The sequence below is a fragment of the Mauremys mutica genome, chromosome 8 (assembly GCF_020497125.1).
Source record: "Mauremys mutica isolate MM-2020 ecotype Southern chromosome 8, ASM2049712v1, whole genome shotgun sequence".
NCBI lineage: Eukaryota > Metazoa > Chordata > Testudines > Geoemydidae > Mauremys > Mauremys mutica.
The window spans coordinates 36,399,208-36,416,647 of record NC_059079.1 but is presented as its reverse complement, the minus strand read 5'-3'; the positions used below and the strand labels follow the sequence as shown (position 1 = coordinate 36,416,647).

Here is a 17,440-nt window from a genome sequence, read left to right as displayed (position 1 = left end):
AAATCATATTACTTTTAAATATGTCCTATATTTATCTGCCCTATTTGAACAGAATCCAGAGCTAGTCCGAAACATCTGTCGCTGGGTTAGACAAGCTGTTCAGATTCCTTTCTTCGCAAAGCTGACCCCAAATGTCACTGATATTGTGAATATTGCAGTGGCTGCCCAGGAAGGTAACAAACTCAAATGCATGTACTATACAATTACATTGATTTGCAGCTTTATTGCTCAAAGCAGTAACAAATATTAATAAAAGCTAGTATGAAACAGATTGTTTAAAATATTTAGAGTAATCATAGTGCTTGCTATTAAAGGTTGTCTATACAATTTTGCTCTATTATGTTTATTAACATATAAAGTGAATACTGTAAATGTCTATCTATCTAAAAGAGCAGTTGGTGATATAGATATAGAGATATAAAATCATGATTTTATATGTATAATATGGCCCAAAATTATTTACCATGATGTAGCATTTTGGAGTAAGACCAAATTTTATGGGGGGTTTAATATCCATTTTTTCAGTTTTCAGAATTCTCCATCCTGGAAAATACTATTTGTCCAAACAGATAATAGACTCAGTCAGTTAGGCCCACTTAATAGTTTCACTGCATTTCTCTTTGTGTAACTGTACTTTCTTCATTGAGTGCTGGTCCCTATGTGTACTCCACACATGGGTGCGCATGCATGCCATGCACCCAAGTCCAGAATTTCTAGCAAGTGGTGTCCTTTGGCCTGAATATACACAGTAATTCACCTCATGCTTCAAATCAAGGTCATAAGGGGCAGTGCAAATCAATACCTCCCTAGTTCCTTCTTACTGCCATGTGGCCTGAGTCAGAATCCCTGAATCCCTGCGTCCATGGGTTTCTCCAGCTTTTACTATTATTACTCTGCAAATAAATTTGTAAATAGCTTATAGTTCATATTAGCATAGTTAGAGTTCTTAGTATAATTAGTATAGATAGCTTTTGTTCTAAGAGCTTGGGATGTGCCCGGAGTCCCAAGGTTCAAGAACTGTGTCTCCTCCCTCTGCTCCTTTTCTGTGAACGACAAGCACCAACATTGTCTCTACTATCTGGGGAGGCGACTATTGCTGCAAAGTGCAGCATATGTCACTCATTTCCATCATAAACTCATGAGCTTAGATTAAGAAAACACCTTATGGAGAAGGCTATGAGGCTTCAGTGTGTTTCAAGCCAGGGAGATCCCCACTGTACCTCCACATTTCCAAAGACCTCCAGATACCATTCGAGGAGATTCAGGACGTCCAACATTGGCTCTTAGATATTCTGCAGCCTACAAGTCAGAGCAGGATGGTGCTACTGTTTAACAAGGCTATTGTAAGGTCTGGCACACCTCAGCCTCATGTGCCAATATGCCTAAAAGAGCCAACAGGCACTACTTCATCTCCATCAAAGATGTTGAATTTCTCTTCTCTCACCTAGCACCCAACTCCCTGGTGGTACATGCAGCCAGCAGAGAGCAAGGTTACAGCATTCCAAGACAACTCCAGCTGATAAGGCCTTAAAGAGGTGGGGCCTTTTAGGGGGAAAGATCTTTTCTTCTATGAGCTTACAGTCCCATATCACTAACTATTGGGTCTTGTGGGAACATCTCAACTAGAACCTGCTACCTAACTACAAGGAAACATGGACTCATAGTAGGCAGCCAGGCAGCCATCTCATAAGTCTTCAGGTATCCCACTCATTTTGGATAACCTTCAGTTTTCAAAGAACTCAGGTCTTTCCATTAGCTCACTGCAGGGCCATCTCATGGCAAACCCATATCCTATTTTTCACAAGAAAAAAGCCTTTTTTCGATTGCATCCTAAATTCCTACCCAATGTTATTTCAGAATTTCATGTCAACTAAGCTGTTCACATACCCATTTTCTTCCTGAAACCCCATGCCTTTGTTAAGGGGAGGAAGCTCTATTCTCTCCGCATCAGACACACCTTATTAATTTATCTGCAGAAGACCAAATCTCTCAGAAAGTTTCCTAGTCTATTTCTCACCATAGCAGAGAGATTGTGAGGACAAGCTGTATCCTCACAGAGGATCTCCAGATGGATTACTGGGTGCATCATCATGTACTACTATTAGCTCAGATCCCTCCACCTGGTAGAGTAAAGGCACATTCCACCAGAGCATAATTTGCCTCTATAGCATCACTGCAGGAATTACCATTGCTGGACATATGCAGGGCGGCTACCTGGAGTTCCATTCAGACTTTCACTAAACATTATGTGCTAGTTCAAGCTTCCACCATGGATGCAGCTGTGGGAACTGCAATACTTCAAGCATCTTTCTCGCCAGCATCCTCACACACCCTTCAAATCTGAATACTGCTTGTCTGTCACTCATATGTGGAATACAGATAGAAACTAGCACTCAAAGAAGAAATGGAGCTAGCTTACCTGTAACTAGAAGTTCTTCAAGTTGTGTGGTCCATGTCTGTATTCCACAACCTGCCCTCCATCCCTGCTGCTTGAAATCCTTCTGGATTTGCGGTAAGAGGAGAAATTAAAGGGACACTGGCCCATGTTTCCTCTTATGCCCTCAATCTAGAGCATGAGATGAATTATTGTGCATGTCTGGGCCAACAGACACTGATTGTTAGAAGTTCCAGACTCGGGCACATGGACCACATATCTCTAAGAAAATCAAGTTACAAATGAGTAACCTCCATATTCACAATGTGTAATAAGAGTAAGGTCCAGATCCACTAGCACAATACGGTCCATTAGCCAGTATAACCAGTCATGAGAACATCATCTCAATGCAGGGGAATCTCCAGAGCTGTAGCGCTAATGTGGCAAATCCTATGTCTCACCCAGTGAAAGGAGCATGGCCAAAGACAAGAGAGATCTGTCTTAGGAGTCCCTATGTTCAGCTGCCATATCAGCCCCTTAGGGCCCTTGCAACTGATGCAAGTTTCCTTCAGATTGGTCTTACTTTTTGTAGGGGACTAGCTAGCCAACCGGATTGGCTTTAAAGCTCCTTTTCACACCTCCTCCTGATTTGCACTGTGCTCTTTGGCCTCAGATGAGGCTCTGGGCCTAAATATCTAACAACTTTACTGTTTCTATATTTTCCTCTGTTGTACTTGTACAAGATGTTTAACAAAAAGTGAACGTTATTTCTTTCACAGGTGGTGCAGATGGTGTTACAGCCACAAACACTGTGTCAGGACTGATGGGACTGAAAGCAGATTGCACACCTTGGCCTGCAGTTGGTGGAGAAAAGAAGACCACATATGGCGGTGTGTCTGGTAAGTGTTGCCTTTTTGATCCATAATGCTTTCTTGGAGGCTGACAAAACATCGGGAGGTCCTTGTAGTGAGCTAGAATATCATGTCTGCAGTAGTGCTGAGTTCTTAAAGCTCACTGATGGTCAATGTTTCTAATAGTCATGACAGATGGAACAGATTGAGTGTGAAGACTCTTGTGTTGCCCTTTCCTTAATGGTAAAACACTGCAACAGAACACTGTGATAGGGTCACTAGAGAGGGAGGAAAATCTCTTCTCTTGTGACCCACAGTTTTCCTAGAATTTTTCATTCTGTCACAATTGTCAGGCCACATGTTAGACAGAGGCTAATGAAAGGGCATTGTAAGGGGAAAATATAAACATTCCAAGTGCAGTATGTGTATTGTAGGCTGAACCTTTCTCCTACCACACTGAAATCCACTTACCATAAATCCTTTTATTTTCTTTCCACCATGATAAAAACAATATATCACCTTTAGTAAATATATGCATATTATATATCCTGTTCCTTTGTAATATTTATACTTGTGTATATGGTATTTCAGTGTGATGATTCAGGATTTGATTTTAAAACAAGCAACAAAAAGTTTTATACTCTAATTCATTGCCTATCCTCACTAATGTATTAATCTGTTGGCCCAGTGCATACTGTCACTGTGACAAAGTCCTGCAAAGACAATGCTGTGAGCTTCTTGACTGTACTGGTATGAAGATTAGTCTCCATGGTGATAGAGAAAGTGGTAAATATACATAACATAATAGCATCCCACTGTTCAAGTAAAGCACTGCTGAATTGGTCCAAAAATTTGTTTGGAAGAAATTGGACAGACAAAAAATGCTTTATTTTATGCAGTTATGTTATACTTTGAGAACATAGAAGGGCAAATACAATGGGTTGGGTTTTTTAATTGACTTTAATGTGTACAAATCATATACAGTGGTAAATTGCCTGTTGCCTTGGATAACTAAATAACATCCAGAAGTTTTGAAGGGCACCTCTATACTACAGTGCAAGGATGAAAAAAATCTGCTTATTGTATAATGATTATTTCATAGTGGCTGTCAAACAAGGCATTAAAATATTATTGATATGCAGAATGGAGGATGCAGAGAGAGAGAGCAGTTACACAGTGTTAGGGTTGTAGTACTCACTAGGCTTTCTGTCAGCCCATTTCAATTTTTCCAGACTGCCATCTTGACAGCAAAAGAAAAAAGGAGGTCACAGTGGGTGCTGTGCATTAAAAATTAATAAAATAACTATTACAGTAGTATTTTATATAACTAACACTATTCCCACTTTCTCATTTAAGCTGCAATTTCTGAATATTCCTTCCTACCATAAGTCAATCTAATAAAACCATAAAATTACAGCATTATGAAAAGTGTGTCCTTTGTGTCACAAATTTAAAACATGTATATTGTGTAAATTATAGCAGCAGCTGAATGCTCAGCTGTACCTAAGAGTTTCTCAGCATTTCTATATTTTTTTGATTTATAATTCTGCTATAAAAATTCACTGTTGGTATCATAACAGATCCCAGCCTGGGAGAGGTTTGGGTTTTTAGTTTAAAAACACACACATAAAAAGGGTGGGGTTTTTTTTTCATTTCTCAAGCTAGACATATATCAAAAGAAATAGAAGATGGTGGTTTGGGATGCAGTCTTATACTCATAGCACCAACCTGAGTGTCTTTAAAAAAAGAAAAAGAAAAGGAAAGAAAGAAAGGAAAGGAAAGGGAAAAAAAGCACTCAGCCCAGTCAGTTTGGGTATATTTTGAGAGTGCATCTCTGTAGACAATTAAATAAAATTCCCTGGACTATAAATAACATCACTAAGGTCCCAGGTCATCCAGCTCGCTGTATTCAGGAATGCCATAGAGCTCCAATGAAGTCAAGCGGGCTATATACAGACATAGTGATACATCTGTGAATTGCAGGACCATCGCCTAATAATGTACAAATGTATAAAAGTGCTAAAATAATTCAGAAGAGAGCTAGCCAACTGTCTTAATAGGAACATAAAGAACAGAGGGAGTATGTCTAGTTGTTAGATCAAGAAACTAGGAGGCAGAAGTCTTGGGTTCTATTCCTAGAAGCTTCACCAAGGTCCTGTTGTGTCTCCCTAAACCAAACACTTGACCTCTCCATGCTTTAGTTTCCCTGTCTGTTAAATGAGATAAGACCACTTACATGCCTATAGGCTTGCTTTATATTATTTTCTTTTACATTCTGTGCAACTGTATAGACTTTTGTTGCTCTTTCAAAAGTAGAAAAAAACATCACATCATCTTTTTGGACTAAAATTTATCTTTGATGTAAGTCAAAGGCAGTGGTGAATATGGCCATTTTCTTTACAAGATTTACAAAAGCTAAATACTTGAGTGACTACTGTCTTTTTAGCAGATCCCCACTGTACTGGAATGTACACACTAGTTGTGGAGAAGCTGTCTGGATCATAGATATTAGAGATGGAAAGGTCCTACCTTGTGCTTGTTTCCTGCAATAGATTATGTGGTGCTTTGTTTAGTCTACTTTGAAATGGACTTGTGGTACTTCTTATCGAGGGTTTCCCCTCAGCAGGGATGTACAGTGTAAGGTAATATGTCCAGTTGCTGTGTTTTCTATGCTAGCACTGAAGTTGTCCTAAGGGTGGGCAGCATGCCATTCTCTGCTATTTTACTATTCTTATATTACTGAATGGAATACGTTATTCTAATAGAATTAGCTCCGAATTATACATTTACAAGTTTAATAAAAACCTACATTACAGAGTGAATGGTAAAGTCTGTCAATGTCCTTATCCAGATGTGGCCTGACTTTTCCACTTCAAGCCTTTCCCAAGAAATGAACTTTCTATATAGAGGATTAATGATGTGCCCTGACCATTGTATAAACTACAGAAACTTCTTTTATGATCTGTTCCCATTTGGCTATCTCTCCCTTTCTCTGCTTTGTACAGAAGTGACTGCATCTGGAAGGGCTGTAATTACACACCCTTTCATGGGAAAGATCTCATTTGAAAGAAGTTATATTTTTAAATTCCTATTAAAGAATTAGGGTGTGGAAAATATTTTCCTTTGATTTATTTAAAAGGAATAAAAAGGCCAATCAAAACAGCTGTTTAGAGAATTCACTGCCTGGAATTACAGGGTAGTCTCAGAGATGTGCTTCTGTCATCTTTTTTAATTTCTTTCCAGAGACAGCAGATTAATAATGTTCTTCTGAAAGTACAGTTCAAATTGGAGTTGTTATATTCAGTGTTAACTTCCCAGGTGCTGAATGGGAAAATAGATTCCTGTTTTAAGTGTTATTTAACCTGTTTTAAATTGCTGAACGTCATAAGCATTGTTGTTTCTCTCATTCTAGTGTATTGTTGATGTGATTACTTTGACACTGGAAACTACTCCTTGGAGCTCAAATCCTAAACCCAGCTCACAGATGACATAGAGTAACTGGGCTGTACGCTGGAGAGGTCTATGGAGTTCAAGGGAAAAGAATCCTTCCCCCACAGGTTGCAGTGAAGCACCATTGCTGCTATGCAACCACAATACAGCTCTAAGGCCACAGTATACCCATAGTCTCCTGTGCCACCTCTTTAGGGAGAGAATAATATTATATTCATCCTAGGGTTGCCAGGCATCCAGTTTTCAACCGGAAGCACCCAGTTGAAAAGGGATCCGGGCGACTCTGGTCAGCACCAGTGACCAGGCCGTTAAAAGTCCAGTTGGTGGCACAGTGGGGCTAAGGCAGGCTCCCTGCCTACTCTGGCTCCACGGGGCTCCTGGAAGCAGCTGGCATTTCTCTTTGGCTCCTAGCAGAGGCATGGCCATGGGGGCTCCATGCACAGCCCCAGCCCCAAGCAGCAGCTGTGCAGCTCCCATTGGCTGGGAGCTGTGGTCAATGAGAGCTGTGGGGGTGGCACCTGCGGGTGAGGGCAGTGTGCAGAGCCACGTGACTGCACCTCCGCCTAGGAGCTGGACCTGCCGGACGCTTCTGGGAGCTGCCTAAGGTAAGCGCCACCTGGAGCCTGCACCCTCACTCCCTGCCCCAGATTGGAACTCTCTCCCGCACCCAAACTCCGTCCCAGGGCCTGCACCCCTCACCCCCTCCCACACCCCAATCCCCTGTCCCAGCCTTGAGCCCCCTCCTGCACCCAAACTCCCTCCCAGGGACACTCCCCCACACACTCGGAACCCCTCAGCCCCACCCCCACACCAGAGCCGGCATCCCCAGCCAGAACCTGCACCCTAAACCCCTCTCCCAGACTGGAGCCCCCCTGCACAAATTAATCTCTCATTTCTAACCCCACCCCAGAGCCCACACCCCCAGATCAGTGCCATACACCCTTCCACACCCTATCCCCCTGCCCCAGCCTGAAGCCCCCTCCCACACTCCAAACACCTCATTTCTGGCCCCACCCCAGAGCCCTCACCCTCCTCCTGCACTCCAACCCCCTGCCTAGCCTGGGGAAAATGAGCAAGGATGGGGGAGAGTGAGCGACTGAGGGACAGGGGATGGAGTGAGCAGAGGTGGGGGCCTCAGAGAAGGGGCGGAGACTTGGGAAGAGACAGCATAGGTGCGGGGCAGGGGTGTTCCATTTTCTGCAGTTGGAAAGTTGGCAACCCTAATTCATCCACTTCCTTAAATGAGATCCCAGTAGCTGTCCAGTCCCTCATACAGTGCAACTGTATGGGTTAGAGCCTCCCATTTAGTGAAGGGAAGTTTCTCCTAAATGTTAAGGGAACAATACTGAGATCTGAGACTACTCACATGCATTAAGCTGATCCTGTGTGCTTGCAGGATCAGGACTATAGTTTGCTTTTATAAGACATTCAATAAGCACTTTACTATTAGTACTTCCTGTATATGTGCAATATTATTATTTTTTTAAAGTTAATTCTCATTACATGTATTTGCACAAGAAATAGTTATGGCTGGCTCTGAGAGAGATGTTAAAGACTACTATTTGAAAATTGTGTGTTTTATAGGTACTAGAGGTGTTAGGTGTTTTTCCTTTTAAACTTAACTTTAAACAGAAAAAAAATCTGAAATTTTGCCAGAAGTTTTCACATGGTGTTTACATATTCCGATGTGTTTTGTTTTTATAAAAATACAGAGTACTTGTTATAGGCAAAATGGAATGCGTTAAGAATTAACTTTTGAGTTCTCTGGCTTCCTGTCTCTTCCCCCTCCCCCGCCCCCCATGCCAGATCCTTAACAATAAATGTGTAACACCATGTGCTGGACTTCAGCAAAATACTTCTGTTAAAAGTAGTTAAAAAGCTAAATCCCTACACAATGTGCTAAATATGTTCCCCTTAATGTTACTGTGATAAACATTCTGGCAGTGTTGTACTGTAATGCCGTGAACCCATTTTATAATAGTGATATTGCCATTACTATAGAACACTGTAGTATTTTTATAAGGTTACTGTAATGTTGTTTTATGTAACTATAATATAATGTACTAAAATGTATGTTTGTGTGTGTGTCAGTATAAGGGAGAATGACAAAGTTATAGCTTTGTTGAACCTTTACAGTAATTTTTTTCTCATAAGAACTGTGGCTGACCATCAGGAAATCTTGGAAGGAACATATCTATAGTAGGTTCAGTTAGCAGATGTGAGAACATATAATTGTTACAATTCAATATTGATACTTAATTTTTAGTTACCTTTCAAGTAATTTAGTGGAGCTGTCTCTTTTTATGAAAAACACTGCAATACACCAATTGTGTCTTTTAACAGGGTGTTACATATTCTATGAAATAATTGGCATTATTAATAGGAACATATATTCTAATCTATTTAAATGTATAAATTCAATTGAAGGGGAGAAAGTTGAATGTATAATAAGTGCTGTTTTTTATTTTAAGTCAATGACACACCATTAAAAGAAAATCTGAAAAAAATAAGAGCTTTCACTTTCATAATCACATCTTTCTCAGTGACTGCATGGTGCTGATTTTGATCAATAGACATTAATGGAAATCTCTCTATCATTGGAAATATATTATATATATATATATATACACTTATGTTAGCATAAATATACATTGAGAAACATGTTAAAGAGTATATATTAAAATGTATTTAGAGAACAGTGTAGAACAGGAGTGCAGAATAAATATATATTAGAGCTTTAATTTGGGGTTATTATTTCTGTTAAGTGTAGCTCAGCCATTAAAGTCTCATTTACATATATTATGTACAGATTCACAAAGAATTCTCTTTTTTTCTGTTATGTCTTTGCTGCAGCCTGCTTTCTCTCAGTGTACTGCCGTCACTGGTCTGTGCAAAAGAGATCAGAGCCCTAATAATAGATTTTTGACAGTGAGCTCGCCTGCTACCTGCCCTACACAAATCCTCACTGTTCATGTTTGCTTCATGGCAACAAAGCAGACAGAAGGAAAATGCCAAGTGCTGGGTTTGAGGTACAGACCTGCCGTAGCTTGACATTTCAGCAGAATAGCAGTTTATGAGATGCATAATTTTTCATCTGGGACTCAGCTGCCATTTTCATAGAAGCTTGCAGCTCATCGACTGACTGGAACTAGGGCAAAGGTTTACAATGTAGATCAAGGTCTAGATCCTTTCCATAGCCATTTTAAAAATAAGTATTATTCTGCAGATAAGGTCACATAACTGAGCATTTTTCATTCCACTTTTAATATTTTCTAGTATAGTTACAGAAACTAAAACATTCAATAAATATAACACATATTGTAATAATCATTTTTTAAAACTAATTAAATTTATCCATTGAAGGACTAAACTAATCATCTATTAAGAGTGAAGCACAGGTCTTTGGATAAAGCATTTAAATGTGGCAATATTTCTTCCTTCTGTTGGTTTCAAAGAGTCATGCCAAACTTGAAATTAATAAAAAAAATCTTTACTCTAAAAGCAAAGTTAGTTTGGCTTGTATCATTGGAAAAAATGCTGTGAGTTTCAGCAGCAGTTCACCCTGTCACAGTCTCATATAGAACAATGGTACAGTACTCTGGATTAATTAAAGAAGCCTTACAGAGAACTGATTTCTCAGTATGTCAAGATTTCAGTTTTATGTTAAATATTTTCTAAAGGCCAGACCCTTAAATCTCAGGGGCTGTACCAAGCAGTGAGCTGTGAATTTAACCATAGGCTAACTGCTAATGATAAGGAAAAGAGTCCAAGTTGAGGCAGCTGTAATACAGTCATTGGATTAGGCTATCAATCACTCAGTTCCCTGAGGAATAGGCAAAGAAGACAAAACAGTGAAAAGGGAAATTAGGAGAGGAGGGCATGACTAGAATGAGATTCTTCACCAAATTTATCTGTTAGTTGGTTTGAATCCCCCAACTATCAGACAGAAACGTCCAGTGTTGTTTTCAGATTAAAAGCAATGTATTTGTTCCAAACCCCTAGAAAACTATCCAATCAGCATTAACTATTGCTGTTCTTTACAGGATAGCTTTTTAAAGTTGTAGCAAACAACAGTAGTTGGTCATACACTGCTGTTTTAATAACACGTGATTAGATTAATGTGTATGTTACTGTTGAGCACCGTGTAGTTTTCATTGTTTACATCAAAATTTATATAAAATTTCATTTTCAAATGATTGTTTTTAAATGAACGGTTATCCATTGAAGTACCACATTATATTGATTATGGTAGTATCCCCTACTAGAGGTGAAGACTAGCGTTAAAGCGTCATTTGGCTGAAATGATACATTTTATTCAGACACTTTCATATATGGTATGAAAAGAGAATGACTATGAACTACTCTATCCAGCAATGCAGTGCAATAATGCATTTAGTTTTAATCTGGGCCAAAATGGCATCAATGAAATGGGAGTTAATGCGTGCAGTTAAAATTGTGGAATACATTGCACCAGGTTTCCTCATAAAACAGAACGTAGCATTTGATGTGATTAGCATAGACAGTTATAACATTTTACACTCTGCAGTTAGCAAGAACAATTTATGGATATAACTAGTCTATTGAAGAAAATTATTATCATTTTATTATTATTATTAGCTGTTTTCATGCCTTGTGAACCATGAGGTAACCCAGTGTTTCCACCTTCATCTGTCTAGTGCCACATTTCTTGCTCCATTGAAGTCTGCTTCCATGAGAGCGACATCTTTCTTAATGGTTTTCTCATATATCATCTGTTGTCCTCTTTTCAGTCTTCCACAAAGTGGTATCCAATATAGAGAGCTTGTCTCAGAAAATATAGGGTTTTTTTACATCTATACCACATGCCCAAAGCACATCAGCTTTCTTTTTCTATAGTCTGTTGGCCAGTCTTTTGTAATACCTCAGCATTAGTTACTTTATCTCACCAGCGGACACCAAGCGTTCTATGTAAGCATCTCTAATGGAAAGTGTTAAGTTTCCTGTTGTCACATTTGCCAAGTTTCAGAAGCAGAGAACAGTGTGGGCATCACAATGACATTGTATAACTTTATCCTGGTTTTTGCATGAATCTCCTTATTTTTCCAAATATTTGCCATCTCACCTTTTGAAGTAAAGGGAGGGGGAAATGAATGGATAAAGAAAATATGATTGGGTTTATTTTTTTTTCAAAACTGCTTATAGTGGTTAATAGACATGAGTGTGCAAGATATGTGAACTTTGTTGTCAGCTATGTATGAAACTAATTCTAGTCCCAGTACCAGGAACAGGATTGGGACTGTTGCTATGTGTTATGGCAGCAGGGTTAATATTCTGAGAAAGCACAACAGGTCCAGTAGAGAATTAACCTCTCTCTTACATTTTTGATTATGAGGCACTTTTAATTTTAAACAAGAACATGCAAAATATCCTTCAAAATATTTTGGATCAATTCTTTTACTAGTAAAAATGCAGAAAGCTATCTGTAAGTAGGGTCTGAATGAGCTCTCTAGTGAGGATCTGGTGGAGAAGACTTCAGGAACTGACCTTGTTTGCATAGACACACCCACTCTGCTTAGGTGTGCAGCACGATGGAGCTGCCTTGCCCAAATGATCGCTTTTGGCTGGCATTGGATTGCAAATCACTTTGTTATTGGGTGCAGGGGTAATAAAGTGTTGTTATCCTTGTGTAAATTAAGGGGAGCAGAACTGTGCTTGGCATGCCCTGATTGTACGGGTGCCAAAGCCCAATGGAGATGAGGGAGAGTGGGGACAAGTGTTTCTATCTGGTGGTGTGGGCTCTGCCTCAGGGCCCTAAACACCATTTGACTCTCCCCTTCTCCACTGTGTAATGACAGAGCTGATTAAGACTTAATTGAGAGTCTTTTGTTGTGGATCACTAGAGCTGAAATCATTAATAACCAGGTCTAAGCATTAGGCCTTCTATGGAATAATGTCTCTGGTGAAAGAGACTGCCCAACCTGCATTAGCAGTGAGGCTACCCCACTAACAGCTGAAATCACTGAGAACTGTGTTAAGCGATGGGACCTCAAAACATCCCTGTAGAGAGAGTAATGACGGAGTGAATGATGATGGAGCAGCCAGCGGTGGAATGAATGATGGCAGAGCGGCTAACAACAGAGCAGCCAAAGGCAGAGTGAATGATGGTTGAGTGGCCAGTGGCAGAATGGCCGGTGGTGGAGTGAATGACAGTGGAGCAGCCGGTAATGAAGTGAATGACCACTGAGCTATTGGCGAAGTGGCCAGAGTGAGAATGAGTGACCATGGAGTGGTGGGTGGCAGTGGGTAGTGATGCAGAGTAAACGACACAGCAACAGCAGCTGAAGGGTTGCTTGATGCCGCCTGCCCATGGTGGGAGGTGAACCCATGCGAATGCACCTCTGAACTCTGGGTCGATGCTGACAAATGACAACTGTGAGTCACGTGCAGTGAAGGGAGGGGGACTAGAATGTTAAAAGGACATTTGTTGTTGGACTTTCACACCACAAGGTGAGAGACTGAGCAAAAGAACACTGCCCAATATACTCGGGGGCGGGAGGTTGCTAATGGTCATGTGTTTTCAAGCCATGCTTGTGGTGTTTTCCCCATTTAATGCCAGGTTCCTTTCCTCTTTTCTTAAAAGTGTTCTTTTCCATACACAGACTCAATGCTTGTGAGAGGGGAAGTATTGCATCTTAGTGGCACCCAAGGGTCATGTGTAATTTTTCCAGATTACTGGGTTGGAGCTCAAGCCAGTTCAGTGTTGTACTGTCAAAAGGAACCCCTAGGTATTGAACCCAGCCATTGTTGCTACTGACTCCACCTGGCAGGAAGGTTACAAATCAAATAAAACTTCTATTGCAGTTCACTTTTGAGGTCATCCTACATGTCATAGCTGTTTTAAGTGTTTTATGCACAATTATTATTTTGGGGAAATCACTTGATGTTTACCAGTAAGTATTTTTCCATTCACTCTAATATGGCAGTGAAAGTAAAATATAAAGAATTTCAAATAGTAAAATGCTTTGGTAAAGCCTGTTGCAAAGTTCTTGTTTTGCACCAAGTCTCAGCACCTCATAAGATACATAGTATGTATATGCCAGTCGTCAGGCCAAATCTTTCACACCTTACTCCCCCTGGTATCCCACTTATGTCAATGGGAATTGTGTCCAAATATAGAGTGAGGACTGGAGGATTTAGACTGAATACAGACTGGTTGGATTGCCTGGGGCAACAGTGAGGGAGGAAAAGAAAGGAGGTGTGAAGGGCTGCTGTACAATTGGAGAATGGGGGGATTAGCATCTATGAGATGGATTTTCACTACCGGGAAGTGGGCCTAAGCTTTGGGGACAGGGTGCACCATGGCCTCACGGACTGCATCTCCCTGATTAGGGGTGCTAAGGAATGCTAATTAGCTGTCCAGTCTCCATAGCAGTAATAGGAGCTAGAACCAGGTACAAAGTCTGGTATACTGTGGTAGTTAATACAAAATATAATACATTTTATTATTATTCATTATTTTATTCACTGCAAGGAAAAGGGAGCAGTTAAGCAGATGTGCAGTATGTGTAGGCAGTTGGAAGTGAGGTACATTGCATTTGGAAGTAAGAGGGAGTCACTCTTGCAGATTAAAAACAAAAAAGAAAAAAAAACCCAGCCATGCAGATATTTCAATGCAGGAGGAGCCAAGCTTTTGGTATGAGAGCAGGGACTGCTTATGAATCAGCATGTGTAAGTGGCTGGGACTGGTGTGTCAGTGCTATGATCTGGTGACCCAGATGAGCATTTTGCCTGGTCGTTTCAGATTAATCAGGTGGCCAGCAAGTGTTCGCTGTCCATGCACTGTTGCAAGCCTTTGTCAGGTGACAATGAAACCGTGCTAGAAGACAGGGTTTGAGAATTCACTGAGCCTTGATGTAAGAAGAAGGAGAGAGAGGAGCTGGCCTAGGAGATAGATCTAGGTGTGGTTGAATTCAGATGTAGATATTACAAGATCCTTTGCTGCTGACTTTATCAGACCTGCAGGTGACCTTTCTGCTGACTTTGAATTCCACATGAAACCTTGTGGTAGAATTAATGAGAATGGTTTATTGTCTCCCATGGAGCTTATACACTTTACTTGTTGTTCACAGCACAAATGTTTTCTAACTTTAATGCCAACAAGGTCAAGGATGTGGCTGAATTTGTAAACCACTCTGATATACAGCTGTGCTAGCAGATTTAAAAACTCTGAGTGCAGACCTGCTGTGGGTCAATTAGGTCCCAGTCTTTTCCAGGGCAGTACTTAATTTTGAATACTGATTTCTAGTATTTCATTGAATATCATATGTTTGTTTTGATCACCTTTGTATTCAGAGTAATAATCTCTTTTCATCAGAAAGATCTACAGCAAGTGCTTACATTTCTTCAAAGAAAACCATTTAAAGGACATTCTCTGATAGAGATACTTTAGGATGGAGTTAAGATTGTAAAGTTGCATCTGTTACTTTGGCAAAAAAGAACAGCACATGTACCACATACGTTCAGTAAGTGAAGAACTGAAAAATGAAGAAGATCCAGGAAAGTCAGAGTTAAGGATAAAGAATTAAGCATTTTATAATTCAGAGGTGCCTCTTCTCCTTCTTTCCCATCCACAATGACTCACAGACAGCAGCTGCACTTCTGAGAGATGTGGGAAGCTGGGCCACCAGATACTGTCTTTTCTCTCCATTGTCACTGTTGAGAATGTGTCCCATCATCTTCTGTAACCAATGTCAGCTGCTCAGCTGGCTCCTCCACTGAGCTAGCCTCTTCACTGGTTGAGGATGAATTAACAACACAGTGGTGAAACCGGCTCATCTGCAGGCAGCTGGACAGTTGTGCTAGCTCGAGCAGTTTAGGCACTGAGTCATTTTGTGCTCCCTTCCTTGGGTTCCTGCATGCAAACCAGAGCCCAGGAATTTCACAGTTAAAAAAAAGATACCTCCAATAAACCCAGCATTGGGAATTTATGATGGGGATTGTGAATCATGTATATATTCTAGGAAAAAACATCTGGACAAACTTTTGACTGGAGCTTGGCAAATAATGGATTTTTCAGTTCACTGGCAATTCTAAAAAATTGAGAGAAAAATCTCTCTTTGGGTTGAGAAAACAACTGCAAACAAATGTGTAAAAGATTGGCTAAGTGAAAAGTTTTTTTTTTTTTAAAAAAAGGTCATCTGGGGTTTGAATAAAACATTTTGTTTGACCCAGAATAAAATGTTTTTTTTATTTTAAGAATTTTGTAACTTTTAACCAATATTACAGGAAATTTTGAGACAAAAAGTAATTTTGAATCAAAAGATTGATGTCTCATTTCAAAAAGTCAAAATGAAATATAAATTGAAATATTTCATTATTTTTTAAAAGTTGTTTTGTTTTCACCTGAAAACATTTGATTAAATCAACACCAACACCAGTGTTGCTAAATCTGCATTTTTCACTTCAGTAAATGTTTTGGTGAAATTTTTTTGCTGAACTCTACTTTCAAACTGAGGCTTCATTTTACATTTTTTCAATGAAAAGGGTGAGAGGCTGTAATGGGATGTGTAAACTCCATACAGGTGAACAAAGGATTCACACGAATCTGAGAGCTCAGTTAGTCCACCTTGCTGCACCTGGAGGTTGTGTCACAGACTTAATTTGTTATAAGACACAGCTGGGGAGCAGTTGGGTCTTCTTCATTAAGGAAGGGAGGGAAAGGTACAGGGGAAGGTCTAGGACAGGGCCCCAGGATAGAGACACCCAGGAAAAAAAGAGTAAAAGTTCCTTGACTCCCAGACAGAATCTGTAGGGAGGCAGTAGGAGAGGACCTAGCCACGATGGTAGGCCCTGAGCAAGGGGCAAGACTCCAAGGAAATACCCCTGTGTGTTTGTGTCTCCAACAGGAATAGGAAGCTGGGGAAACCCAGCAGGATTGAAGACTCAACCCTGTATGGGCAATGGTTGTTGGAGTTAAGTTTGATTTGTTTGGGGTTTTCTACATTCTATTGGGAGATTCTGGAGGTGAAGCCTGGGAAACTGAGAGGAGAGTTGAACTGCAGAAGAGCCTAGGATGACAGGTAGAAGAAACTTTGTTGATGACTAGAGTTGTATGGGACACAGATACCTTGGAAGGGGTGAGATTGAATGTGCCTTGGCTGGAGAACTGAGTTCGAAGAAGGAGCCAGAGTCAGAACAGCTGTCAGCAAGGGGCGTCAAAGAAAAGGAGCCTGCTACCCAACACCCACCAACATGAGGGTGCACCAACGAGTGAGCGAGTTCTACAGAGGTTTAGTAAAAAAAGAGAGAGTGTGTTGAGATTTTGGAGGGGCAGAACGTTAAATACTGGGGGGGGAGTGTTTCCCCTGCTTCTGTTATCACCCTCCATCCCAGCACTCTTGTGAATCACCTTTGTAATTTCCCAAGCCTTAGTTAGCTGTGATTTGTTGTGATTTCACCCTAGTGATCACATTTTTATTTGGCTAAATCCTGCGAGCATTCTGTGTTTTTTAATATCCTACTTGAATGGTGAGCAAATCCTAACACTGCAAGCATAAAATAGAGAAGGGGAAAGATAGGCAGATTTGTTCTATGAGAACTAGATCTTGGATTTGTATTTCATTGCACGTTACCTCATCTCCGATGAGTTATCACCAAACGTGTTTACTACAGTACTGTATTTCACAACCACAGGGACATTTTTTTTGGCCTTGCAAGTTTTCAAATAAATGCAACCAATATACAATAGTCAGCCAAGGCATCTGCATTTTAATATGTGTATATTCTT

At 40.3% G+C, this 17,440-nt stretch overlaps 1 protein-coding gene across 2 annotated transcripts in view; it reads left to right on the top strand.

Moving 5' to 3' along the window:
* Positions 1–17,440, top strand: part of DPYD (dihydropyrimidine dehydrogenase) — a 588,030-nt gene that overhangs the window by 466,574 nt on the left and 104,016 nt on the right. For both annotated transcript variants that reach the window (XM_045026686.1, XM_045026687.1), the window contains 2 exons: positions 53–173; positions 3,154–3,273. In XM_045026686.1, coding sequence (XP_044882621.1) covers positions 53–173; positions 3,154–3,273 — 241 coding nt within the window. The remainder of the gene's footprint in view (positions 1–52; positions 174–3,153; positions 3,274–17,440) is intronic.